This window comes from Dysidea avara, chromosome 1 (assembly GCF_963678975.1).
Source record: "Dysidea avara chromosome 1, odDysAvar1.4, whole genome shotgun sequence".
NCBI classification, from domain to species: Eukaryota; Metazoa; Porifera; class Demospongiae; order Dictyoceratida; family Dysideidae; genus Dysidea; species Dysidea avara.
This window is the reverse complement of record NC_089272.1, coordinates 49,965,529-49,993,024: the sequence shown is the minus strand read 5'-3', so window position 1 is coordinate 49,993,024 and position 27,496 is coordinate 49,965,529. Positions and strand designations below refer to the sequence as shown.

Below are 27,496 nucleotides of genomic sequence, written 5' to 3'. Positions count from 1 at the left end.
CTTTTAATCTTTCAACAACGTTAAGACTTGGTTTTAGTCTCACATGATTCCATCACATTATTATAACTTTCTGTAGTTACTAATACCAAGCACCACTTTTTAGCTGCTAGCCATAGAAAACAAGATCACTGCTACCAGATCTTAAATGTACACCTCTTTCTGTTGAGCTTGTGATGGTTGAAGTTGGCTGTTTAGGCCATTTTATGCCAGCAACAGTAGCAAAATTGTCAGAAGTGTTCCATCAATCAAAACATTCTATTCGTGGCATCCTTCAGCAAGCAGCAAAAGTTGCTATATCTTGTTTGCATAGAATATTCAATGCCAGGTCTACAACATCATGGGACGTTACTGATGTGTTAGTCTAATTATTGTGCTGTACTGTGTCTTGGTGTTGTAATGTGTGTGTGTGTGTTTTTTTTTGTATTTATGCCTTGCCAGGGCCCTTGTTATTTCAACTTGGTACCCCTGAGTCTGGGCCCCCGTTTTCTTTTGTATGTTGTCATACTTTCATGATGTTATCATCACAGTCGCCCTGTAAAGAATATAGCTGCAAATAATTCGATCTAGACATTCACACTATTACAAGTCACTCTGTAGGGAGATCAGCTGAAAACAAATAACCCTGTAGAAAGTTCAGCTAGAAAAAAAAGCTCACCCTGTAGAGAGATTAGTTACAAACAAGTCACCCTGTAAAGAGTTCAGCTACACGCAATTCACCATAGTGATATCAGCTAGAAACAACTCACCTTTTAGAAAGATCACCTACAAAAATATCACCCTGTAGCTAGAGAGCTCAGCTACAAATAAATCACCCTAGAGAGTTCAGCCACAAACAAATCATCCTGTAGAGAGTTCAGCTACAAACAAATTACCCAGTAGAAAATTCAGCTATAAACAACCCTGTAGATAGATTAGTTACACACAAGTCACCCTGTAGAGAGATTAACTAAATGATTCAACCTGCAGAGAGATCATCTAGAACCACATCACCATGTACAGAGTTTAGCTACAAACTAGAGAGAATAGCTAGAAACAAGTTACTCTGTAGAGAGTTCAGCTACAAGCAAGCCACCCTGTGGAGAGATCAGCTTGAAACAAGTCACCCTGTAGTGAAATCGGCTAGAAACAGTTACCCTGTAGAAGGATAGCGAGATCAGCTACAAGCAAATCACACTGTAGAGAGATCAACTAGAAAAATTACTCTATTGAGAGAAATACAATAAGTCACCCTGTAGAAAGGTCAGCTGGAACCAAGTTATCCTGTAGTGAGTTCAGCTACAAACAAGCCATCCTGTAGAGAGATCAACTACAAAAAACTCACATCATAGAGAGATCAGCTAGAAAATGAGAGTTTAGCTCTAAACAAATCACAGTGTAGAGAGTTTAGCTGCAAACAAGTCACCCTGTAGAGAGATCAGCTAGAAAAAGTTACCATGCAGAGAGGTTAGCTAGAAACAAGGTACCCTGTAGAGAATTCAGCTACAAGCAAGTTACCCTGCAGAGAGTTCAGCTAGAAACTAGAGAGCTCAGCTACAACAAGTCACCCTGTAGAGAGATCAGCTAGAAAAATGTTACCCTGCAGAGAATTCAGCTACAACCAAATTACCCTGTAGAGAGTTCAGCTACAAGCAAATCATCCTGTACAGAGATCTGCTAGAAACAAGTCACCTGTAGAGAGATCAGCTAGAAACAAGTTGCCCTGTAGAGAGATCAGCTAGAAACCCGTCACCCTGTAGAGAGTTCAGCTACAAACAAATTACCCTGTTAGATCAGCCAGAAACAAGTCACCCTTTAAAGAGAACAGCTAGGAACAAGGTACCTTGTAGAATTCAGCTACTACCGTATAGAGAGATCAGCTACAAACAAGTCACTCTGTAGAGAGAGAGGCTAGAAACAAGTAAATCTGTATAAAGTTCAACTACACTCCTGTAGAGAGTTCAGCTTAAAAACAAATCACCTTGTAGAGAGTTCAGCCGCAAAAAAAATGCCCTGTAGAGAGATCAGCTACAAACAAATCACACTGTAGAGAGATCAACTAGAAAAAATGTACCCTGTAGAGACATCAGCTAGAGTAAGTCATGCTGTAGAAAGATCAGCTAGAACCAAGTCATCATGTAGAGAGTTCAGCTTCAAACAAATCACCCTGTAGACTGATCAGTTAGAAACAAGTCACCCTGTAGAGAGAACAGCTACAAACAAGCTACATGTATCTTGTATTGAGCTCAGCTACAAACAAGTCACTCTGTAGAGAGATCAGCTATGACAACCGCTAGTAATAAGTCACCCTGTAGAGAGATCAGCTAGAAACAAGTTATATACCCTGTAGAGAGTTCAGCTACAAACAAATTACCCTGTAGAGAGTTCAGCTACAATCTAGTCACCCTGTAGAGAGACCAGCTAGAAACAATTTACCCTGTATAGAGTTCAGCTTTAAACAAGTCATCCTTTAGAGAAATCAGCTAGAAATAAGTCACTGTGTAAATATTTCAGCTACTGTACAAACAAATCATCCCGTAGAGTACATTATTATGTCACCATGTAGAGAGTTCAGCTGCATTTCAAGTCAGCCAGTGGAGATCAGCTACACACAAGTTATCCTGTAGAAAAGAAATGGCATATAATAATTTCAGAAATTTGTATAATTACTTATAAAATCAAAAATACAGTAGTTAATATAAAAAAGACTGGTTTGAATATCTTTCTTCTTTCTCTATAGTAAGAAAAAAACACAGGTTAATGTAACCCCAAAGTTAGCCATAAGACGGCTTTGGTGTATACAAATACTAAAAGAAGTGATATCAAATCCAAAACAGTTAAGCTGTAAAAAAGGTGCGGCCCCAAAAAAGGCCATGGTGAAAAAAGATGTAAATCCTAGGTGGCGGCCAAGAAATGGCTGTGATGATAGGTTAATGGTAAAAATTTAATAACGACAATCAGGTGAATTTGGTGCTGCTTACACCATGTCCTTTTTGGGGGCTGCACCTTTTTACAACTTGACTGTTTTGGATTAGATATATTATACCATTTTTTAGTGTGGGTGTTCAAATGCACTGCTTGGGGATTTCAGTAACTCGCATATAGCCCATGCAATATCTTGATATTGCCTGGGTTTTATCTTAATATTGCCCATGGGAATATGATTTGGTCATGGCTTAATGCCCAACCAGTTCAAAGATGAGATAAACTTTGACTCGTTATATTGAACAACGCAGAGCATATTTTAGTTATGGGTTTGGGGTTTACAGGTTAGACTAGGCTCAGTGTATTTGCTAAGTTTCAATTAGTTGACAGTTTTAAAAATAGTTGACAGTTACAATGATGAATGATCAGTACAATTATCAGTTGGGCAATGCATGGATGTGTATTTCTACCTACCATATGTCAGCCATAGAGCAGTAACTCCTGATGTCACAGTCATTACATAATCACATCGGTGGGGCAGAAAATTTACGCATGCTGTTGGAGTATGACTCATATACCTTATCTATGTACGGCTTTACTTCAACTCAGGTTTGTTGTCTTTCTAAATGAAACCATGTTGTCAGCAGCAAGGGAAGAAAGTAGTATATCAGATAGTTAAGGATTGCAGGTTAGTTTTACCCGTGCTGGGTGAGTTATGGCTGATAATTGGCAATAAAATTCATGGACCCAAGGATTTTGACACTTTGAAAAGTACAATAGAAGAATCTCACAATGTTTATATCGACAAATCGACATACAATTGTTCATTCTTACTTACTGAACTGTTGTTTAGTGACAATCGCTCTCTCAGGTTAAGCCCAAAATAGCTGTTTTATCTCTTTAACCTGGCTAAAACCAACCAGATGCCCAAATAACATTTTCCATCGTCTTTCCCAACTTCTGTTCTATGTCCTGACTAAGTTTCATGCTGAATGAATCACTAGTTTGAAAGAGCCTGCCATTAAATTTGCCTCACTTTTTGTCCCACAGAAGTTGCAGTTACACATTTTAACATAATTTTGTGACCTAAAAATTATTGCTCTATTGAGCAGACCACTGAACAACACAAAGAGGGCAATTGTCTTTAATAGATGAGTAACTTATAGTCCTAACTACTTAACTTAATATAATTATTAACTTATCTACTGTCCCAACAGCAAAGTTAGTAGGTTTAATAGCACAAAAATCTAAACTTAATAACCGAATCCCACAATTGCAATTTTCTGACACTGTGTGTAAAGCATAATGATGTGTGAATAACACTCTAACAGCTATTATCTCACGCTATTAATACCACTATCGATCATCAGTTTCTGATGTATGAAAGGAACAGGGTGTGTGCTCTGTAGTTCTTTCACCTATCAGGTGAATGCGCCTAGAGTGATTATACAAGTACACAGAAAAATTTGGAATTTTCAACTAGAGTAGGGACCATAACACATCGATAAAAAGTACTGGAGTAGTGAACGATATTAAATCACAGTAAAACAATAAGAAGTGTTATATCCCTACTGTGCTCAAGATCCATAATGGAAATGCACAGAGATATAGTTAACACTTCTTATTGTTTTACTGTAATTTAATATCGTCCACTACTCCAGCTTGTTTCAGTACTTTTTATCGATGTTTTATGGTCCCTACTCTAGTTGAAAATTCCAAATGTTTCTGTGTACTCGTTTGTTAACTTTTTTTGTAAATAAATTATTATAACTGGTGAACCCATGCATACCGCATCTGAAATGGTGTTGCACACCCCAATTATCCATTATGCTTCACTGTCAGCTATGTTCAACCCGTTACGCAGCATTTCGAATCAAGATCTATTTGAAAAGCACTTCTGCAATCTACGCATACCGAAAGAAAGAAATGGTGCTGTGCGCCCCAGTTATATCAATTATCATCTGAAGAGTGAAGTATCCACTACGCTTCATTGTCGGCTACGTATTTTCAACCTGTTACACAGCAGTACGAATTAAGAACTATTTGAAAAGCACCTCTGCTATCAAAATAACCACTATGACTTGAAAGCTTACTTGGGCTTAGTTTTACCTAACCAATACTGCCTCATCGTTGTCAGGGAAAATTGAAGCTGGTTTTTGGCTGATGTTATTTCGTGGACCACACCTACTCCTTTGTGGTCCCTACTATGTTATCCCACGGGAATGTGTACTATATTATATACGCACGGGCATGAGTATGTTAGCCCGAGTGCGAGTGCGTATATATCAGGTAAAGCATGAGTGCCCGTGGTATAACTAATATGTGACCCTATTTTGGAAAACCATACATTTGGGCACATGCAAAATTTGTGGGAATGCTCAATTGAAAATTTCAGTGATTTTTTTTAAAATTATTATTTTTTGCATAATTCTGATAAAGCAACTATTATGCCTTCTTGCTGTGAAATTTCATACCTATAACTTCTTTATTCTAGGAGATACACTCAATTATATCAGACCATGTAGTAGTTTCACAACGCGTGGGACAGCAATTAACTTACAAATTGGGTGATTTGTTCATTCCCAAAACCAAAGATTTTCTTGTCTTTAGACAATAATACAAGTGATTTAATTGATGAAAAGCACAAAGAACACATGATTAAACTCTCAAGGATCTCTTTTCATCCATTTTAGATTGTAAGAATGGAGATCTTTGTCAACAAAGTGATTTGTCACACCTGATCACTGTACAGTTCTATAAACTGATAATGAAAAGTTAGTTTGTTATGTATTAGACAGTAAATTAGCCATATCTTTGGAATGCTTCAACATATCATCACAAAATTTTCACACAAGGTAGATAACTACGCTGTGCTTCATTGTAGCTATAAAAAAGAAAATTGGCTAATGTGCCCAAATGGATGGTTTTCCAAAATAGGGTCACATATGTACCACATGGGTTAATCACCTATGTATATATACATGTGAGAATGAGTGTACTTGTATTGGGTTTAGTGAATTTCGATAGTGGACACTGGAAACAATGTAAGAATAATGACAAGGAGTTGTTGTGCTAAGAGTTCAAATGCATGCATAACAACACTAGCATACAAAAAGTTTGATTGTGGGTTTATTCAGTGAGCAAGGAAACACAGGACATCAAAACGTGTCTTGATAATGATGGTTTAACACTGGTATAAGTACTCCCAGGTATTCACTATAATAACCGTGAGTAAATTATAGCAACTACAGTCGTGCATGAATACCACTTCACCACCAATGGCTCAATCTATCTTGTGCGTGGTGCGTAACAACAAGACACAGGACATTGAAGCACGACTTGATAATGATGGTTTAACACTATTAAAAGTGCCTCCAGGTATTTTATTTATAATAATCTGTTTCCATGGATAAAATTACAGTCGTGCATGAATACCACTTCACCCCTAATGGCTCAATTTACTTAGCACGCATTTTGTAATGTAACACTGACAAAACAGAACTCACCTGCATTAGAAACAGCTCCATTTCAAACAAAGGAACTACTCAACACACTTTGAGAAACTAGTCTACAAATAAACCTAATCCCACATTTAATCTTGACATGTGTAACCATATAATGGCACAAAGTGAAAACCAAGGACATCAAAAAAATCTGAGGATTTCTTGGAACGGGTTAATGTGATATATACCACTTTGACACTTCAGATTAAAGGAAACCACAGGGTTATATCACATATTGCCCTGACCCACAGGGTTAGGGCGATATCACGATAATATGTATGTATGTATGTATGTATAGTATATGTATATGTATATTATGTATATGTATGTATCAGTGTACAGTAGCTATAAGTGGGTAGTTTTGTGTGTATAACTACGCTTGTAATCTAGCTATATGTGTAATGTATTGTAAATATATACTTGTTATTTACATACTCCTGTGCGGAAGAACGGCTGTCTTTAGCCGAGAACAGGAGGTTAATAAATAATCCAAAAAATCAAATCATGGTTGATCAATAACGATTGAGCACCAAGGCTATCAACCTATTCACTCAATCACACTGACACCTCCCATTATTATTTGTCCAGCTGTATTCATAATGCTAGCACAATGAAAATAGAAAATAAAATTAAGACACACCCAAGATACTCTAATAAAACAATCACCCTAATAGAACAGTCACACATATATAACTGTATGTTATAACAAAAACCAAACAAACTAGTATATTAAAAATTATTAATTTAAAAATACAGTAGGATCCAAGTGATAAAAAGTAGTCAAACAAGAGATGAATGATGATATCACAGCATACAGGTACTGTAGCTAGGTAGAAATCCTTACTTGCATTGGTATTGAAAAAAATCGTTGTTATAATTATATGCTAATGTAGAGATGTCCCCACCAAGCTATGCTGTGCTACCATCATTCATCTCTTCTTTTATATACTACTTTTTACCACTTGGATTCCCACTTCATTTTTAAATTAATTATCTTTAATGCATAGTGTAGAGTTGTAGGTGCACTTAGATCTTTGGTAGTGTATATATGTACATGTATAATATAAAAGAATTTGGCCTACTTGAGAGTGGCTCATAAAATGTTTGCATCAACACTATGCATGTTTCTGTGAAACAGAATGCTCCATGGCAGTACGTATGTATATATACACTACAATAACAGTTCAAATTTCCATAGTTTTCCTAGTCATTGGAAAGGCACTGGGGTACTGGAACTGCTGTTACAGTATTTCCATATATTTCCATAAGCAAAGTCTGGAAAGGTATGGAAATGTACAGAAATACGGCTGTTCCAGTATCCAATTCCAATGACTAGGAAATCTGTGGAACGATTTTTGTAGTAAGTGTACTGTATGTGCTTAGAAAGTGTGGAGGAATTATGCCCACCCTCAATATAATATAATTGCTATCGCCTCATCTAGTAAATTTATCAATAATAACAAAATTTCTTGAACGGGTATTGTGAACCGGCATTCATCTTTATTGTAGGGAAAATGCTTGGATGTTTACAGGTTAGTATATATGCATTAAACATCATTTTTGTTGAGACAGCTATTGGATTGTAGCTTTAGGGAGTCTTCCATTACACTGGGATCAGCAGCCAATTGGAGCTGATGGAAAGCCAGAAAGATGTCATCTTGTTACACTTGTAAAAGATTCAAAAGAATACAATAGTGCATTGCAAAAATTTCAGGACACTCTCCCACCATCACTGTGTACAATAGTGGCAGTTAAGCGCATTCAGAATCCTCAACTGTATCAGCAGTACAACACAATGAAGGCTGCTATGAAAGGTAATATACCAGATAATTGTCAACTAGAAAGGGAGCTGTTCCATGGCACCACAGTGGAGAATTGTAGTAAAATCAATCATCAGGGATTCAACAGAATTTTTGCTGGGAAAAATGGTATGTGAACATACACCCTGTACTGAGTGAAGTAATGAGGTATAATCAAACTGAAACATACCTTTACTATATAAATGCTCCCCAATAAGTCAGTGCATAAGTTTAATTTTTGCTTAGCATTTACAATTGTTCTATCATGAAGATTGGTACTTTCATGCCATATAATATCATGCTTTAACAAAAACTACTTCATAATGACGTGGCAGTATTTTTCAGGTATAGTCAAGCCCAAATGTGCCTTTAGAGCTGCCCATAATGTTTCTGATCAGTTACTGAAGAATTTTAAAAACCCTTTATACAAGTACAAGGAATTTTAAGTTCTAGTAGGAATTATAGAAATAGAAGCAATGAAACAAGGGAGGTCACCTACTGTACACATGCAGCTACAGTACAACCTGCATACTAAAGTGCACATTAAAATCCTACTTCAGTGAAGTTCAGTCTTATAAGTATAGCATGACTAAAGTAGGGATTAAATAAATGTCCACTGCAGGTGTAGGCAACCTCCCTTGTTTTATAACTTTTTATTTCTATGATCTCTACTTTAAATTCCTAATCATTCTGTTTTACTAAATTGCTTGCGATATTTGTAACATACTGCATACCACATAATAGGATAATAATTTATTCCAGACTCATCATAGAACTATTTTTACATCTGAATGTGTGTCCCAACTATTAATTACATACTGAAAGCCAAGTGACCATCCTTCTGCTTTTTAAACCTATGGTTTGCTAATTACACAACACCACAAATGAAGTACAGTGTAAGAAGTGCCTCTGCAAGCAAACTACAGTTAGAAAATTATTACATACTCAACATCTATACAGAGTACAGAGTTAGAAAAGGAACTCAAAGGAAGATAAAATGTAAGTCCATGATACATCTGTTGTAGCTATTACAGTAGTTAAGAAGACATGTGTCAGGCCTAATGATGTCTCATCCATCCATTAATTGTACACTCTGCGTTTATCAAATTATGATATTAGTATCTTAATATATACCTTTGGTGCTACAATACATATATGTAGCAGTTGTAACATGGGCACGACTGATTTGCCTGAAATATATGCATGAGTACGAGGGCGTAGCCCGAGTGCATATATTTCAGGCAAATCATTAGTGATACACCAATACCACTTTTTCACTACTAATCCGATACCGATACATTTGAGGCTGGAAATGGCTAATTCTGATCCGATACTTTGCTCCAGAGGTATTTTTCACAAGAAACAGCTAGTGATTTGAATAATAGTTAATAAACCAGCTTACTAAACTCATTTGCTAATCTCATCAACTGCATTTTGCTAGTTTTGTGGCCATCAATAACACGAAGGTAATAGTTTATGGCTTCAATGAATCTTATTATTATTTCGTGGCTTACTGCAGTTTCCACTGTACTACTAATGCTAGTGGCTGGCTTCTTTTATAGAATTTATGGCTTAAATCAGCTGTTGCTCAACTTCATTCGATGTGCTATGTATGTCACCATCTTGAAAAGTAATCAAATGACGTCATTTGAAGTATCGGTTGGTACCAGGAATTTATAGCTTTACCATTACAAGTCTGATACCGCTAAAACATGGCCGATACCAATACTAGTATCGGTATCGGTGCATCACTGCAAATCACAAGTGCCCACGTTACAACTACCTAATACATTCCACTTGGGGTGATTCACCTGCAAGTGTGGAAAACTGCAGGAATGCTTTGTGAGTGTATTTATATGGGACCGTGTGAATTTCAATTGTGGATAACATCGTAAGAGCAACGACAAGGCACTGCTGAGAGGTTGAATGTAAGTGTATCGACATGAGCATGCAGATAGCTGTGGGTACGCAATTACGTAAACACAGGAAGCCCAAATACAAAATGAACAGCTCATAATGAAGCTTAAGTGCACTATAAAGTACTAGCCATGAATAAACTAAAGTAGTGAATGCACTATAATGCCTAGTCAATTAAGTGCCACACCCAGTCACTATGCATTTGTGACATCTCGCTGGGTGTCAAAACAGCAATATAAAAATGATTCAAGTGCACTAAAGTACTTATTTTACTAGCTGTGAATAAACTAAAGTAGTGAATATGTTAATACTAATGGCCAATTGAAATCAATTAAGTGCTATGCCCAGTGTCTGGACATCGCCATGTGACTAGAATGCAATCAAAACAGCAATAATTAACCTGTGACCTTCTTCATTCAGTAAAACTACGGATTATCTTCTTCCCCAAGTCCATGATCTATGCTTTGGCTCACTTTATAAAACTAAAACCCACTACTGATCCTGTGAAGTGTCTCTATATAAAGCAGAGGAGATCACACAGTTTCATCAAAGAAATCAGATGATTTCTGAGAATGCTTGGAAAGCATTAATGAGTATAGGAGGTAATATAAGTAGGGATTCCCCTGAAAATGACACGAGCTGCCTGAAAATCCGCCTTTAAAAATCATCCTAGAGACATCTTACACCACAAAAATCACCTTTATGGAATAATATTAGTCTGCCTAACATGAACTACAGCATTAAAAACAAGAAAACACTTACCAGTGACCGGATATAGAATTTTTAAAAATCTCCAAAACTTGAAGTTTCATCTCACTTACTCACTAACTCACTGACCACAGTCACAAGCCTAGAGCCCAAATGAAGCAGTACATGGTCAACATTTTGTGCCACAACAACAAACTTAACAGTGGGTAGGGACCCGCCAATTATGCTCAAAATTTTACCTAATATGCTATGCTGCACCGTTCAAAAATTTTACCTATTATGCTCAAATTAAGAAGCTTTATGCCTCATTTTCCATGTTTTGCTAATAAATTTGCAGTTATGGGCACATAATAAGTGGCTGAAGCACATCTTTGCTCTTCAAAATGCATGTGACAGAAAAGATTGATATGCTCTAATAGTACAGTCAGCTGCCGGATTGTTCTATTAGAGGTATTGACTATTCTATTAGAGTATATCGATCTTTTTCTGTAATATGTATTTTGACCATCAAGGATTTGTAGTATGGCTCAAATATTCTTCCTATTATGCTACAGTAGCATTATGCTCAATGTTTTCAGGAACCTATTATGCTACCATAATTGGCGGGTCCCTACCGGTGGGATGTGCCTTTGGGACTCCAACGAGTGTAGCCCTGCGCACCTTTCTTTCCTTTTATCTTCATTCAGGTTGCTTGTCTTCTTCTTCAAGCATCGAAACCATACCGAGGCATTAATTTTCCGTATCAACACTTTTCTGTAGGCACCACAAAATCATTTCAGAAAGCACTTAGCTATGTTGCTGAAAGAGTGGGGTGCTTATAATTTCAAGTGTTGCATGTGAAACATTAAGGCTGCTGAGTTGTCACTTTGACTTTTTGCCAATGCCTGGACTGTAATCGATGAAGAGATATGTTACTTAATAGATGGACTGATACTCGATGGCTTGTTCCTCTGTACTCACTGACTTAGCCAGTCAGTGTCGGACGGCGAGATCAGTGAGTGATTGGATAGTAGTCAAGTGGAAATTGTATTACTTCATCCTGTTAGTCGAGACTAAGCTCCGGATAACTGAAAGGGCCTGTTCATTTGAACAACTTCCAGCCCGAGTGAATAGAATGTGGACCATTGTACAGAGACAGATCATGGAACTGAGCACCACTGCTACTACGATCAAAGGTAAGCTATGCATGTTATTGCAGGCCTATGTGCTTCCAATTTTGGCACAGTACGTATTTCAATAAGCTGTACAGGAACTTAATAGCTAGCTCACAAGTTACACTGTAACTAGCTGTGCTACAACAAAAAAATTAAGTAAACTAGTATTTTAGAAAAAAATTGTTAATTTAAAGATGAAGTAGGGATTTATGCAGTGAAACAAGAGATGAATGATGGTATTACAGCATAGCTCGATGGGAAAGTCCCTACTTTAGCACATTAGCTGTAATGCCAAAGTAGGGACTTTCCCACTGAACTATGCTGTAATACCATCATTCATCTCTTGTTTCACTACTTTTTATTGCATAGATCCCTACTTCATTTTTAGATTAACAATTTTTTAAAATTGTATATACTACTCGTTAATGCATTCTGAAGCATTGATAGCAGTGCTATTATACCACTTATACACCTTCTCTTCCCTGAGGTGTGAAAGTGGTATATATCAAACAGTACGATAGTATTGTTTAAGTAGGGATCAGGGTGGATTTGGCGCACGCCTCAAATTTCAATTCCTCAAAAATCATCCTAGAAATATCTCACGCAGCAAATAAACCTTTTACTAAAGAGTCTTCAAGTTTCTAACTTTATTTCTAGCGTTATATATCAGGAAACGACTAGAAAAGTGCTGGAATTTTATTTCTAAAAAATCGCTAAAACAGAAATTTTCGTCTGCCTGCCAGCCTGCCTGCCAGCCTGCCTGCCAGCCTGCCTGCCAGCCTGCCTGCCAGCCTGCCTGCCAGCCTGCCTGCCAGCCTGCCTGCCAGCCTGCCTGCCAGCCTGCCTGCCTGCCAGCCTGCCTGCCAGCCTGCCTGCCAGCCAGCCTGCCTGCCTGCCTGCCTGACCACATTCGCAAGGCTACAGGCCAAACGAAGCAGCGAAGGATCACCATTCTTTGCCACAATATTTAACTCGCTGCTGGGATGTGCCTTTTCGGGTTCCGACGAGTGTCTGCCTTCTGCGCTTTGCCTTTCCTTTTATCTTCAATTAAGGATCGTCTTCTTCTTTTCCAGTCATGGAGGCGTTAATAATTCGTATCGACACTTTCCTTAGAGCAGCCGTATTCGGACGCCACAAAACTAATAACGGATTCCGTACTGTAAGGGCAAGTAGATGCCTGTATAGCAACACTTGCAAAGCGATCAAACAGCCTAGCGAAGTATGCGCAATAATAACACACTGCCACGCCCTTATCAATCAGAGCGCGCGCTCGTACTTAACGATCAGTGGACCACGCCCATTATTAATGGTCCAGCTGTAACTAATTGTAGAAAACAGGAGATAGAAACCCTGCATGCCTTTCAATTTAGTAATTGAGCAGCTTGCATAAAGCAAGCAGCAAGATCGAGACACTCTAATAGAGCAGTCAGTGCCAAAGATCAATAATAGCTATAATGTACCTATACCAAAAAAGTTAACAAACTAGTAAATTTAAAAAATTGTTAATTTAGAAATGGAAGTAGGGATCAAGCCATAAAAACTACTGAAACAAGTGATTTGAATGATGGCAACTATTACAACATAGCTTTGTGGGGAAATTCCTACTTTGGCATTGAACATATGTGACCGGATTTCACATAACAAGGCTTCCACACACACAAAATCAAACTTACGATTTTACCAGAAATGGATTGCTGGTCTAATACACTATCATATTTCACACTGTACTTCCTTCAGCACTGACAAGTCTGGTTTCTGTAGCAGCTTTCTTCCGACCCTGTCAAAGCCACGAGTGTGAGATTGGCACCATTAAATGGCCATGGCTTTGTGATAATGGTGTGTAGTGAGCTGGGACTTCACAGAGAGCTCGCCAATAGTGTTCTCAGTCAATTTGGAGTAATTTGAGGGCCATGGAGGGCCATGGAGAGCCCAAACTTGGCCTCTGGATTCCAATCGTCTTCTTACTTCATTTTATACCCGTATATTAAGACCACCGTCCACCTCCACCCTCCCACCCTATTACTACCATCTGTGATATTATTACCCGCTCGAAAAAAGCTGATCAAAACAGGGCAAATTTTGGGTATCAGAAATGTATACACCCACTCAGTGATAGCTAGTGAACAGATGAACAATTGGTGCAAATTTTGTTTGCACAGCTGTAGGCACTGGGAAGTTATTACACAATGATTCCTTAAAATCGCCATATCTCCTAACAAAGCTTTGTGCGTCGAAGCCTTGTTTTGTCAAATTCAGTCACATATATGGTGAGGTGGTGAGATGCCAATGTAAGGATTTCCCCACAAAGCTATGTTGTAATAGTTGCCATCATTCAAATCACTTGTTTCAGTAGTTTTTATGGCTTGATCCCTACTTCCATTTCTAAATTAACAATTTTTAAAATTCATATATATATATAATGCGACCAGATTTCATATAACCCAGCTTCCATACACACAAAATCAAACTTACGTTTTTACCAGAAATGGATTGCTGGTCTAATACACTATCATATTCCACTCTGTATTTCCTTCAGGACTGGCAGGTCTGGTTTCTGCAGCAGCTTTCTTCTGACCCTGTCAAAGCCACGAGTGGAAGATTGGCGCCATTAAATGGCCATGGCTTTGTTGTAATGGTCAGTGGCGATTCTAGACCTGACCTACAGGGGGGCCCAGTAGGGAACAGCATAACTATTGTTGTTTGGTTATAGTATAAAGTAGAATTTTCAGGGGGGTCTGGGGGTGCAACCCCCAGAAGCTGCAGGATTTTTGCAATTTAAAGGCTTGAAAACAGCCTAAAATTTGTTCTAAAAACATGAAAAATACTAAAAATAACAATGCCAATCTATACAGCAACTTTTCCCCAAGATTTTTAAAAAGTTATTTTTTAACAGGGGGGCCTTGGCCCCCCCTGGCCCCCCCTTAGAATCGCCTATGGTAATGGTCTGTAGTGAGCTGGGACTTCACAGAGAGCTCGCCAAAACAATCAATTTGGAGTGATTTTAGGGTCATGGAGGGCCCAAACTTGGCCTCTGGATTCTATTCGTCTTCTTGCTCTATTTTATACTACTATATTAAGCCCATCCACCACCCATCACTCCTATTACTACCACCTGTGATATTACCTGCTCAAAAAAAGCTTCCCAAAACAGGGCATATTTTGGGTATCAGACGCTTATACACCCACACAGTGATAGCTAGTAAATAGATGAATAATTGGTGCAAATTTTGTTTGCACAGCTGTAGGCACTGGGAAGTTAATTACTACACAGTGATTACTTAAAATCGCCATATCTCCTAACGAAGCTTTGTGCGTCGAAGCCGGGTTTTGTAAAATTCAGTCACATATATGTATATCTAATCAAAAACAGCTAAGCTGTAAAAAAAAGGTGCGGCCCCAATAAGGCCATGGTGAAAAAAGATGTGAAATCCAAGGTGTCGGCCAAGAAATGGCTGTGATGGTAGGTTAATGGTAAAAATTTTAATAATGACAATTCAGGTGAATTTGGTACTGCTTGGTCTTGGCACAAAATTCACCTGAATTGTCGTTATTAAAATTTTTACCATTAACCTACCATCACAGCCATTTCTTGGCCGCCATCTTGGATTTCACATCTTTTTTCACCATGGCCTTTTTGGGGCCGCACCTTTTTTTACAGCTTAGCTGTTTTTGATTAGATTTCACTTCTTTTTGTGTTTGTATACCCCAAAGCCGGCCATAGGCCGGCTTTGGGGATTTTCCTTTCTTTGCCACAGGAAGAAGAAAAGATGAAACAGATGTTAAATACTTTAAATATTTCTGATTTTATCAGTAAATGTATAAATTATATGTATATAATACATATATTTATTACAGAACACTCTACACGGTGGTTTCTTTATAACTGAACACTCTACAAAGTGACTTCTTGTAGCTGATATTTCTACAGGGTGATTTGTTTGTAGCTGAACTCTCTACATGATGGTTTCTTTGCAGCTGAACTCTCTACAAGGTAGCTTCTTCTAGCTGATGTCTCTACAGGGTCACTTGTTTGTAGTTGAACTCTCTACATGATGGTTTCTTTGTAGCTGAACTTTCTACAAAGTAACTTCTTCTAGCTGATGTCTCTACAGGGTTACTACTTTGTAGCTGAACTCTCTACATAGTGGTTTCTTTGTAACTGAACTCTCTACAAGGTAACTTCTTCTAGCTGATCTTTCTACAAGGTGATTTGTTTATAGTTGAACTCTCTACATGATGGTTTCTTTGCAGCTGAACTCTCTACAAGGTAACTTCTTTAGCTGATCTCTGTACAGGGTGAATTGTTTGTAGCTGAGCTCTCTACAAGATAACTCCTTTGGCTGATCTCTGTACAGGGTGATTTGTTTGTAACTGAACTCTCTACAGGTGATTTGTTAGCAGCTGAACTCTCTACATGATGGTTTCTTTGTAGCTGAACTCTCTACAAGGTAATTTCTTCTATCTGATATCTGTACAGGGTGATTTGTTTGTAGCTGAACTCTCTACAGGTGATTTGTTTGTAGCTGAACTCTCTACATGGTGGTTTCTTTGTAACTGAACTCTCTACAAGGTGACTTCTTCTAGCTGATCTTTCTACAGGGTGATTTGTTTGTAGCTGAACTCTCTCCAAAGAACTTCTTCAAACTGATCTCTGTACAGGGTGAATTGTTTGTAACTGAACTCTCTACAAGATAACTTCTTCTAGCTGATCTCTATACAGAGTGACTTGTTTGTAGCTGAACACTCTACATGATGGTTTCTTTGTAGCTGAATTCTCTAAAAGGTAACTTCTTCTAGCTGATCTTTCTACAGGGCGATTTGTTTGTAGCTGAATTCTCCACAAGGTAATGTGGTTGAAGCTGAACTCTCTACATGGTGATTTCTTGTAGCTGAGCTCTCTACAAGGTGACTTCTTCTAGCTGAACTCTCTACAGAGTGATCTTTTCGTAGCTGAAACTCTCTACAGGGTGATTTGTTTGCAGCTGAACTCTCTGCAAGGTGACTTCTACTTGCTGAACTCTCTACAGGGTGAATTGTTTGTAGCTGATCTCTCTACATGATAGTTTCTTTGTAGCTGATCATGAACTCTCTACAAGGTAACTACTTCTAGCTGATCTTTCTGCATAGCAATTTGTTTGTAGCTGATTTCTCTACAGGATGATTTGTTTGCAGCTGAACTCTCTACATGGTGGTTTCTTTGTCTCTCTACAAGGTGACTTCTTCTAGCTGAACTCTCTGCAGGGTGACCTTTTTGTAGATGATCTCTCTACAGAGTGATTTGTTTGCAGCTGACCTCTCTACATGATGGTTTCTTTGTAGCTGAACGTTCTACAAGGTAACCTCTTCTAGCTGATCTCTCTACAGGATGAACTGTTTGCAGCCGAACTCTCTGCAGGGTGATTTAAACGCTCTACAGGGTGATTTCTTTGCAGCTGAACTCTCTACATGATGGTTTATTTTTAACTGAACTCTCTACAAGGTAATTTCTTCTAACTGATCTTTCTACAGGGCGGTTTGTTTGTAGCTGAATTCTCTACAGGGTGATTTATTTGCAGCTGAACTCTCTATAGGGTGAATTCTTCTAGCTGAACTCTCTATAGGGTGATATTTTCGTAGCTGAACTCTCTCCAGGGTGATTTTTTCAGCTGAACTCTCTACATGATGGTTTCTTTGTAGCTGAACGCTCTACAAGGTGACTTCTTCTAGCTGATCTCTCTACAGGGTGATTTGTTTGCAGCTGAACTCTCTACATGGTGCATAGTTTCTTTGTTCTTTGTAACTGAACTCTCTACAAGGTGACTTCTTCTAGCTGATCTCTTTACAGGGTGATTTGTTTCTAGGTGAACTCTCTACAGGGTGACTTGCCTGTAGCGGAATTGTCTATCAGATTAACTGGTTGTAGCTGAATTCCCTACAGAATAACTTGCAATGTAATATAATTCTATAATGGAGTAAGTTATAAGCGTAGCCGAATGCTCTATTAGGGTGACTGTTCTATTAGAGTATCTCGATCTCTCATTTGCAACACGTAGTTGGCTTTCCAACAGTGCTTTGTAATCCGATTCTTCTGTACTACTGCAAGGACTTTCTATGATGATTATTCCAGCTACACACCGATTTTCAGCTCATTGCTTTACGCGGTTTGCCTGGTAGGCGTGAAAACTAATAGTTTTTTTTATTCATAAAAATCGATTGCGTAATTGTGACACAGGTTGGGTTTTGTGTCATATCTCCATGGTCTTTATCTCGATTCTTTTCAAACCACAAAAAGGCACTCCTACGATGGTTACTACATATACATAGCAATTTTCAACTCATTCCTTCAAGGGGTTTACCCTGTGGGTGTGACAGTCCTTAGACCTTATTTTACGCGAATAATCGATCATAACTCCGTGAATGTCTTTCGGATTCCTACCACAGTTGGTACTGAGATCCGCCTTAATGAGCCCTTCAAGTGTGCCAAACTTCATCCCGATTGGAGCATGCATTTGTGTTTTATGGCGGATTTTGCGAAGTGTGCGAAATGAAGGAGTACTGTAGAAGAAAAAAACGAAGAAATTAAAACGAAATTTTGTTCGCTCGTACCTCGGAAATAGCAGAACCGATTTTCTTCAAATTTGGTATGTTGACTCCCATGACTGGCCGGCACGTCTGTAGCAAATTTGGCTCCAATCGGATAAGGGAGCACAGAGCTACATAGGTGTGAAAATTGCGTTTTCTTTCTTCCTGCTAATATACTCACGGTGTTGCGCGCCGGCTTCTTGGGCCGCACGACACACTATCGTGTGTCTTGATATGAAATACTAAATTTACACACTGTACTGAACCAGAAGTGCAGCCCGTCCACAATCCTGATGTGTTCCATCTTTCCACCTCAAATACTCAAGAAGGGGCTCGCTTGGACATTGCCATGAATGGTTTTTGGGGTAGTCGTTCTGAGAGATGTTTTATTGATGTTCGCGTTTTTAATCCACTTGCCCCATCTAACAGTTCTTCATCACTTTCTTCTACCTTTAAGAAGCATGAGAATATCAAGCGTCGAGCTTATGGTCAGAGAATTCGTGAGGTTGAGCATGCTTCTTTTACACCTATCATCATGTCGTAAACAGGGGGTTGGCTCACGAAGCCACAGTTTTCTATAAGCGTCTGGCTTCCCTCCTATCGGCTAAAGTGGGGTGATGAATACTCTGTAGTCCTGGGTTGGCTTCGGTGTTGTCTTGGGTTTTCTCTGCTCCGCTCGGCTATTCATTGAGTGCATTCGAGGTGCGCGTTCATCCATTGGTGCTTACACTAGGGCTCCACCACTAATGGATTTAGTGCAAGTGGAGTCCCACTTGTCAGAGTAACATGCTGGCTGTGTTACTCTGCTTTTTCTTTTGTTTTTTTTACAGTTGTCCAGCACGTGCCTTTGTGCTGGGGGTGGTAGGCAAAGGCAGTCCATCAAGTCCGGGTAGTAAAAAAAATATAGAAAAAAGAAGGAAAAAACTTTACACACTCAATAGACACACAAGAAACTTACTAATCAAGACAAACGGTAGTGTGTCGCGCGGCCCAAGAAGCCGGCGCGCCACCCGTGAGTATATTAACAGGAAGAAAGAAAACGCAATTTTCACACCTATGTAGCTCTGTGATCCCTTATCCGATTGGAACCAAATTTGCTAGAGAGATGCCGGCCAGCTAGGGAAGTCTACACACCAAATTTGAAGAAAAACGCTGTAGCCATTTCCGAGATACGAGCGAACAAAATTTCGTTTTAATTTCTTCGTTTATTTCTTCTTCTACTTCATTTCGCACACTTCGCAAAATCCGCCATAAAACACGGATGCGTGTTCAAATCGGGATGCAATTTGGCACACGTAAAGGGCTCAATAAGGCGGATCTCCGTACCAACTTTGGTAGGAATCCGATGAACATCCACGGAGTTATGACCGATTATTTGCGTAAAATAAGGTCGAAGGTCTGTCACGCCTACTGGGTAAACTCCTTTGAGGAATCAGTTGAAAATTGATATGTAGATGGATCAACCATCGTAAGAGTGCCTTTTTGTGGTTTGAAAGAAATCGGGATACTGACCATGGAGATATGACACAAAACCCAACCTGTGTCAAAATTACGCGATCGATTTTTATGAATAAAAAACTATTAATTTTCGTGTCTACCAGGCAAACCGCTTTGAGCAATGAGCTGAAAATCAGTATGTAGCTAGCATAATTATCATAGAAAGTACTTGCAGTAGTACAGAAGAATCGGATTACAAACCACTGAGTTATGATTCGAAAGACAACTACGTGTAGCAAATGCGAGATCGAGATACTCTAATAGAACAGTCACCCTAATAAAGCATTCAGCTGCATTTATAATTTACTCAATTATATTACATTGCAAGTTATTCTGTAGGGAATTTAGCTACAAACAAGTCACCCTGTAGTCAGATCAGCCAGAAGAAGGTACCTAATAGAGAGTTCAGCTACAAAGAAACCATCATGTAGAGAGTTCAGCTCAAACAAATCACCCTGTAGAGAATTCAGCTACAAACAAATTGCCCTGTAGAGAGATCAGCTAGAAGAAGTTACCTTGTAGAGAGTTCAGTTACAAAGAAACAATTATGCAAAGAGTTCAGCTGCAAACAAATCACCCAGTAGAAAGTTTCACTATGAACAGATCACACTGTAGAGTTCAGTTAGAAACAAGTCATCTTGTAGAGAGATCAGCTAAAATAAGTCACCTTGTAGAGAGTTCAGCTACAAAGAAACCACCATGTAAGAGAGTTTAGCTGCAAACAAATCACCTGTAGAGAGTTCAGCTAGGAACAAGTCACCCTGTACAGAGATCAGCTAGAAACAAGTCACCCTGTAGAGAGATCAGCTAGAAACAAGTCACCCTGTAGAGAGTTCAGCTAGAAGAAGTTACATTGTAGATAGTTCAGCTGCATACAAATCGCCCTGTAGAGAATTCAGCTACAAACAAACCACCCTGTAGAGAGTTCAGCTACAAACAAGTCATCCGGTAGAGAGATCAGCTAGAAGAATAACCTTGTAGAGAGGTCAGCTACAAAGAAATCACCCTGCTTCATCTTTTCTTCTTCCTGTGGTAAAGAAAAAAAAGATAGGTTAAAAAGTCCTAAAGCCGGCCATAGGCCGGATTTGGGGTATTCAAATACAAAAAGAAGTGAAATCTAATCCAAAACAGCTAAGTTGTAAAAAAAGAGTGCGGCCCTCAGAAAGGCTATGGTGAGAAAAGATGTGAAATCCAAGGTGGCGGCCAAGAAATGGCTGTGATGGTAGGTTAATGGTAAAATTTTTAATAACTACAATTCAGGTGAATTTTGTGCCAAGACCAAGCGGCACCAAATTCACCTGAATTGTTGTTATTAAAATTTTTACCATTAACCTACCATCACAGCCATTTCTTGGCCGCCACATTGGATTCACATCTTTTTTCACCATAGCTTTTCTGAGAGCCGCACTCTTTTTTTACAGCTTAGCTGTTTTGGATTAGATATCCTTTACAGCACTCTCTGCACACTTTTCTTGTTTCAATAACAAGTTATAGATCGTCTCCTTCAATGCAGTAAGCCATTATAATATTATTATATCCTTTTATGCAGTGTTTATACTATTTCATTAATGATGAATTACAGTATGTTACAAAAGTATAAGCGAGAGTTAGGAATTTTGTACTGGACTGACTGACTGACTGACTAAACATATCTATTTAACTAACTACATGACTGCCATCATAACTTCATATTTTCTAAACATTGTGTCAGCCCAACATGTGCTCTTTGGCATAACACAGTAAGTACAATGGTGTTTCACCTTTTCCTCGTTTATCTCCACTTCTTCAGATAATATTATTAGGCCAATGAAACTTGATTAGCAGTTTCTCGTCATCGCCTGCATGCTGTTGATACACCCGCATGGAATTTCATTATTGGTATTTCAGATCGAAATACTCTAATAGAGCAGTCACTTTTACTATAATAGAGCAATCAGCTATACTCCAATGAAAAAATCACTTGCTATATGGATTAGTAACGTTGTAGATCTCACTGTTTTTGGCAGAAATCTTCATGTTTGGATGTGTGTTGTGCTTTTGGAAAATAATGAATAATGAATAATAGCCGCCTGCCCGCATCAAATTTTCAAAAATCTGAGTGAAAAACTGGTAATCAAGTTTCATTGGCCTTATTGAAGATCTGAATAGTCTTACTACCAATTAAACGTCTTGGTTTGGTATGCTGTTTATCTCATTCTGTAGCTGCTGCATATGGTAAAGGAGTGTACTTTGCAGTTCATGCTGGGTATTCTTCACAAGAGAAGTATTCTCCAAGAGATGAAAATAGTACCAAATACATTTACAGTTGTCTGGTATTGACTGGCGAGTACACAACTGGAAACCCATCCATGGCTGTCCCACCAGCAAAATTTCCTAGACAGAATTCATCTATCTTGTTTGAATCCTTAGTAGACAATGAGAGAGATCCCACTATCTTTGTTGCTGTTAAGGATGGACAAGCTTACCCTCAGTATCTTATTATATTCAAGATGATATACTAACTTCAATTTTTTGTAATTCCAAGCTTACGTACGTAGTATTGTGTCTTCTTATGCTAGCACACACACTGGATGTGAACTAATAATGTATATTCAAGCTATTTTATCAATTACTTTTAAATAATGTGAACAGTTAATCCATTCCAGTGGTTAAACTTCTTACCTCCTATAGTTATGTGGTGATTATGCTACTGTAGTTTAGTTTTAGTTATATGTGTGGGATTAATGCTAAATGTTTAAAGTAAAAAGTAAAAGAAACTGTAATTCTATTGAGATAGTTTACTTTAATAGAGCAGTCAGGATTCTAGAATGATCATGTTAGTTACACTACTCCAATAAAGCAATCAGACACATGTAAATTGACGAAGTACAGAAATACTCTAATATAGTAACCAAATGAAAGAATATAGCATTTTACTTAAAGCTCAAACATCACTTCAAATAATAAAACACAGATAATTAACTGACATCATTGGCCAATAAATAGTTTGAATAAAATAATGATTGAATTGGTATTCCTAGTGAGCATATAATGTGACTGGATTTGCAAAAAGGTATATATACCTTTTTCACACACGAATTTTGACCTATTTTTTGAACATTGATACTTCATAACTTTTTTATCATTCCCTATACCTATCTGAAATTTTCCATCAGTAAAGCTACAGTATCTGGCTATATTTACGTACAACCAGCAACTTACTCAACCAGCAGCCTACTCAACCAGCAGCCTATTCAGTGTAAGAATTGCCATACCCCACAAGTGTGGGGGAGTTTGTCTCATTAATTAAGTCTTGCTACCTGGCTAATAATAATTAATGTGTGCGTATATATTTACTTGTCTAACTTTTTTGTTGTTGTATTTGTTTGTGTATTCTTTGTTTTTGTACTTTGTCTTTGTATGCTTTAAGTACTCCGGCATGCAAGAACGGCTATGCCGAATATTACGAGTTTAAATCAAATCAGGAGTCAACTGTTATAACAATTTGTTTGCTCACATGTAAAATGTGTGGAAAAGGTACCTTTTTGCAAATCCGGTCACACAGTATATAGATAGCTGCTATAAATATGTGACCACATTTGAAAAAAGGGTCGTTCACACAAATTTAATTCACCAATTTGAAGGCCATTCCAATTTCATTACATCAGGAATGTACTTGATATAGTGTATGACTAATTCTGAAACTTGTATGCACGCTATGAACTACTTATAGAATGAGTCTTCAAAGCAAAAGTTAGTAAGTTTGATTCTCACTCCAAGCTTTATGTTTTTTTGAACACAAACTTCCACGTTTATGGTATTGGATGCATGTGGAATACCTCTTTTTGCAAGTCTGGTCACAAATAATGCTTAGTTTTATGAGTTTAATAGTCCTGTGCCTATTTTACTATAAACAAACATGTGAGGCTGCAGTTCTATGCATATCAACAGGTACAGTATGTTGAGTAAAGTATTAATTTTTCCAATTGTGGCCAGAAAGTTTTGTCAATTTTGGAACTTTTTAACCTGAAAGGCTTGCAATGCTTAGAAAATAATGATAATTTTCCTATACAAAACCTTGTCACAATTTGCAAAGTATACCTATATAGTGTAGCAGAGTAAAAATTTAATTGTGGGTATCAGTTTCCACTTTACAGTGTTGAATTTCTGTAACCAATGGGCTAGGAAATTTGCTGTAGTAGTGTTTGAAATGTGCAAGGTACTGGTAGTTAGAAAAATCACTAACATTGTTAGGGTTAGGAAATTTGTCATTAAGGTTAGTAGTTAGAACTTAGGGCCTTCACTAGTAAAGATAGAAAATTCTTAGAAAATTCACTGGACGGGGTTTAGAAATTTGCTATATAGTAGGGTTATAATACGTACTTGTGAATGTGATAAAACTGAAAAACATATCTATTGCTATTAGGCTTAGGAAATTTGCTAAGAGAGTTAGGAAATTCACTTGTAGGGTTAGTTCAAAATATCACAACCTGTGAAATAAGCCAAAGCTGAAAGCAGTTTTTGGAAACTTACACCCACAATTGAAAATTGAATGGTCTGTGCACACTAGGCATGAGGCTATTATGCTCCAAAAATTGAGCATTATGCTTGTGAGCAGTGCTCAAAAAATCACCTATTATGCTTTTGAGAATTGCCCATTATTCCCAAAATTATGCCACCATAATTGGCCAGTTTATTGCCGCATCAGGCTATTTTCGTTGATGTTTAAGCTTCAAATAGTCTTGAATTCTTTATCTGGTTGCTATATTAGAGTATTTCGTTTCAATGTGACTGCTTTATTAGAGTAAATAATATTCAGTGACTGCTCTATTAGAGTATCTCGATCTTTTTTAGCGGAATTGTGCAACCTGCAGATTTTCCTACTGTTAAAGCTTTATAATCACTTCAAGATGCTAGCATAATTCCTGATTCCCACACATATCTATTATGCCCGAAATTATGCCGGCATAATCGCCGCATCCCTAGTGCACACACACGTTGCCAAAATTGGCAATACAAGGTTGGAAGGATACCACATTTAGCTACTTATGAGAGAGTTTGCTAAAATTGGCATTATATTATAGCCAGTGCATGGAAATCCTTGGATTGCAAATTTTTGGCTATTTGGTGATTTCTAATAGTTGCTACCAACTTTGGTAATAACCAATTATGCATGTTTATAATACACCTGTACATTGCCCAAATGGAAACTTTCAGCAGGCATATTGGAAGTTGGCAAAAGTGGTTCCAACCCATAAACTCATGGTAATTGCAATGTCTCTGTGTAGCTATAATAAAGAACAGTTTTTGTCAGATCCAGAGCCCTTTTGCATCATCATTATACTATTAGCATTGTACTGAAGCAGTACCGTACGCAAGGAAATTTTGATGTAAGAAAAATTTGACAAATTCACACTTCAGCGAATTTGACGAATAAAATGTTGACGAAAATCAAGAAATTGTAGACAAAACCAGTACTTTTAAAAGCGCTTATAAACATTTGAGAAAATTTAAATTTGATGAATTAAACTGATTCATCAAATTCTTCTGACGTCAAAATTTCCTTGTGTACGGTACTAGCTAATATTGCTATACCATATAGCAGTACAGTACTGTTTAGTGGTAGCTACTTTGTGCATACTATTTAGATACCAGCAATTAACATAATTACAGTATATCATGGATTTTTAAGACAGGTAGCATAATTTCGCCATACAGGAGTCAGTTATATACACACGTTTGTTAAAACTATGAATGATTGAAAACCTGCTACATATGTGACCAGATTTGCAAAAAGTTACCTTTTCTGCACATTTTACATACCAGCAAACAAAATGATGTAACACTTGACTCCTTATATTAATTAACTTGCTCTTAATATTAAAATGTAGCCAAATACCGTAGCCACACTCATGGAAAATTTCAGACAATTGTATCCCATGATCAAAAAGTTATGAAGCTTCAAAGTTAAAGAATAGGTCAAATTTGTGTGTGAAAAAGGTACACCTTTTCGCAAATCCGGTCACATAATGTAGAACACATGCACATATGCACACTGTAGAGCAGATACAGTCCAACCAGCGGCGGAGGAAGTAGTTGATATGAGGGGAGAGGCTCCGCTGGGCTCACCCAGACTTATTTCTATAGTTTGGTAAGGTTAGACCAAAAAAAAAAAAGGTCACAACCAACTGACAAGAGTTTTCCACCTCACCAGCTACCATTTCTAACTGATAAACTACATAAAAATCCACATAGCTCGCTACACACTGACTACTTTATTAGAGTGACTACTCTATTAGAGTATCTCGATCTTTATCACGGTTTTCAGCCCCACTCCAAGAAAGATAATTTCAGTGTGATATCATTCTGAGGGGGGCTTCAGCCCCCTAGCCCCCCCCCCCCTTTCCGTTCCCTATGAGTCCAACCATATGCCTGACCACTCTTTCAGAATTAATTTTTTTAAAAACTTGAATATAGCTAATATCTGAGTACCTGATAAACACTGGCCAATTATGCTGGCATGTTATTTTTGTGAATGATATAGATGTCTAAAGCATTGTGATAATTCCAGTAGAATACTTACATCATATTGACTTCCCCTTGACAATCGCTCATGGAAAAGATTGAAACACTGTGATATCACAGTCACCCTAATACAGTAATCAGGTATTTACTGATTTATTAGTCAAACACTTCATGAAGCTAGCAAAAATAAATAGCTTTACATGGAAGCATGCATAATTGGATGAATATTTGAGCGCTGCAGCTTAGCTTGATAGGGTAAGATTAAGCATATAGCTTAGTGCCTAGCTAGCTATTCACTGAGTTGTGACTTCAATCACTTCATCACATTAAAATTATTGTAAGTTGGAATACTGATACTACATGCATATAGTAGCTAGCGGAACAATACTGTATTTACATGCATGTGCTACAACTGCAATATAGCTACATGCAGTGAGTTTAACACAAGTTTAAGTGAATAATTTGCTAGGGAATTTACAGCTGAAAATAGTGTCAGATTTAATCTCAGAGCATGCAATTTTGAAAGTTTTCCTGGGGGAGCATGCCCCAGACCCCCTAGCATTCACACAACAAAGTGCTCAGCACTTCACAGTGCCTACCCCTTGGCCTGACCACTTCCAGAATTGCTTCCTGTGTAGAAATGATGTATCTGTTTATAAGTGTGTATTAGCTATATAGCTATGCTTTACCCACTCATTTGCTCATTATACAGTATTTAAGGATTGCATCAATCAGCAAAAATTAAAACAAATCTTTGTGTTCTTTGATATTTAATATCAATTTGTACGCAATTATATATCTGTCAACAGGTACGTATATTATTATTATTATTATTATTAAAGCTTTATAATATACAGTGTACAAAGGCTCTTCTAACAAGAAAAATTGCTATAGCTAGTAAAAGCACAAAAAGATGGCACTTGATGTTATGTTAAACATTGCTTCTCTTTGG

The 27,496-nt window shown here is 37.8% G+C and overlaps 1 protein-coding gene across 2 annotated transcripts in view; it reads left to right on the top strand.

Moving 5' to 3' along the window:
• LOC136267707 (prominin-1-A-like) overlaps positions 1-22,668 on the top strand; it is a 54,387-nt gene extending 31,719 nt beyond the window's left edge. Inside the window, exons 24-26 of one of the 2 annotated variants that reach the window (XM_066062858.1) lie at positions 7,914-7,936; positions 7,991-8,332; positions 22,243-22,668. In XM_066062858.1, coding sequence (XP_065918930.1) covers positions 7,914-7,936; positions 7,991-8,332; positions 22,243-22,541 — 664 coding nt within the window. In that variant the 3' untranslated portion in view covers positions 22,542-22,668. Of the gene's footprint in view, positions 1-7,846; positions 7,937-7,990; positions 8,333-22,242 lie in introns of those variants that run through there. The other variant, XR_010706721.1, reaches the window with a different exon arrangement.
• The last annotated feature ends 4,828 nt before the right edge of the window (positions 22,669-27,496 follow it).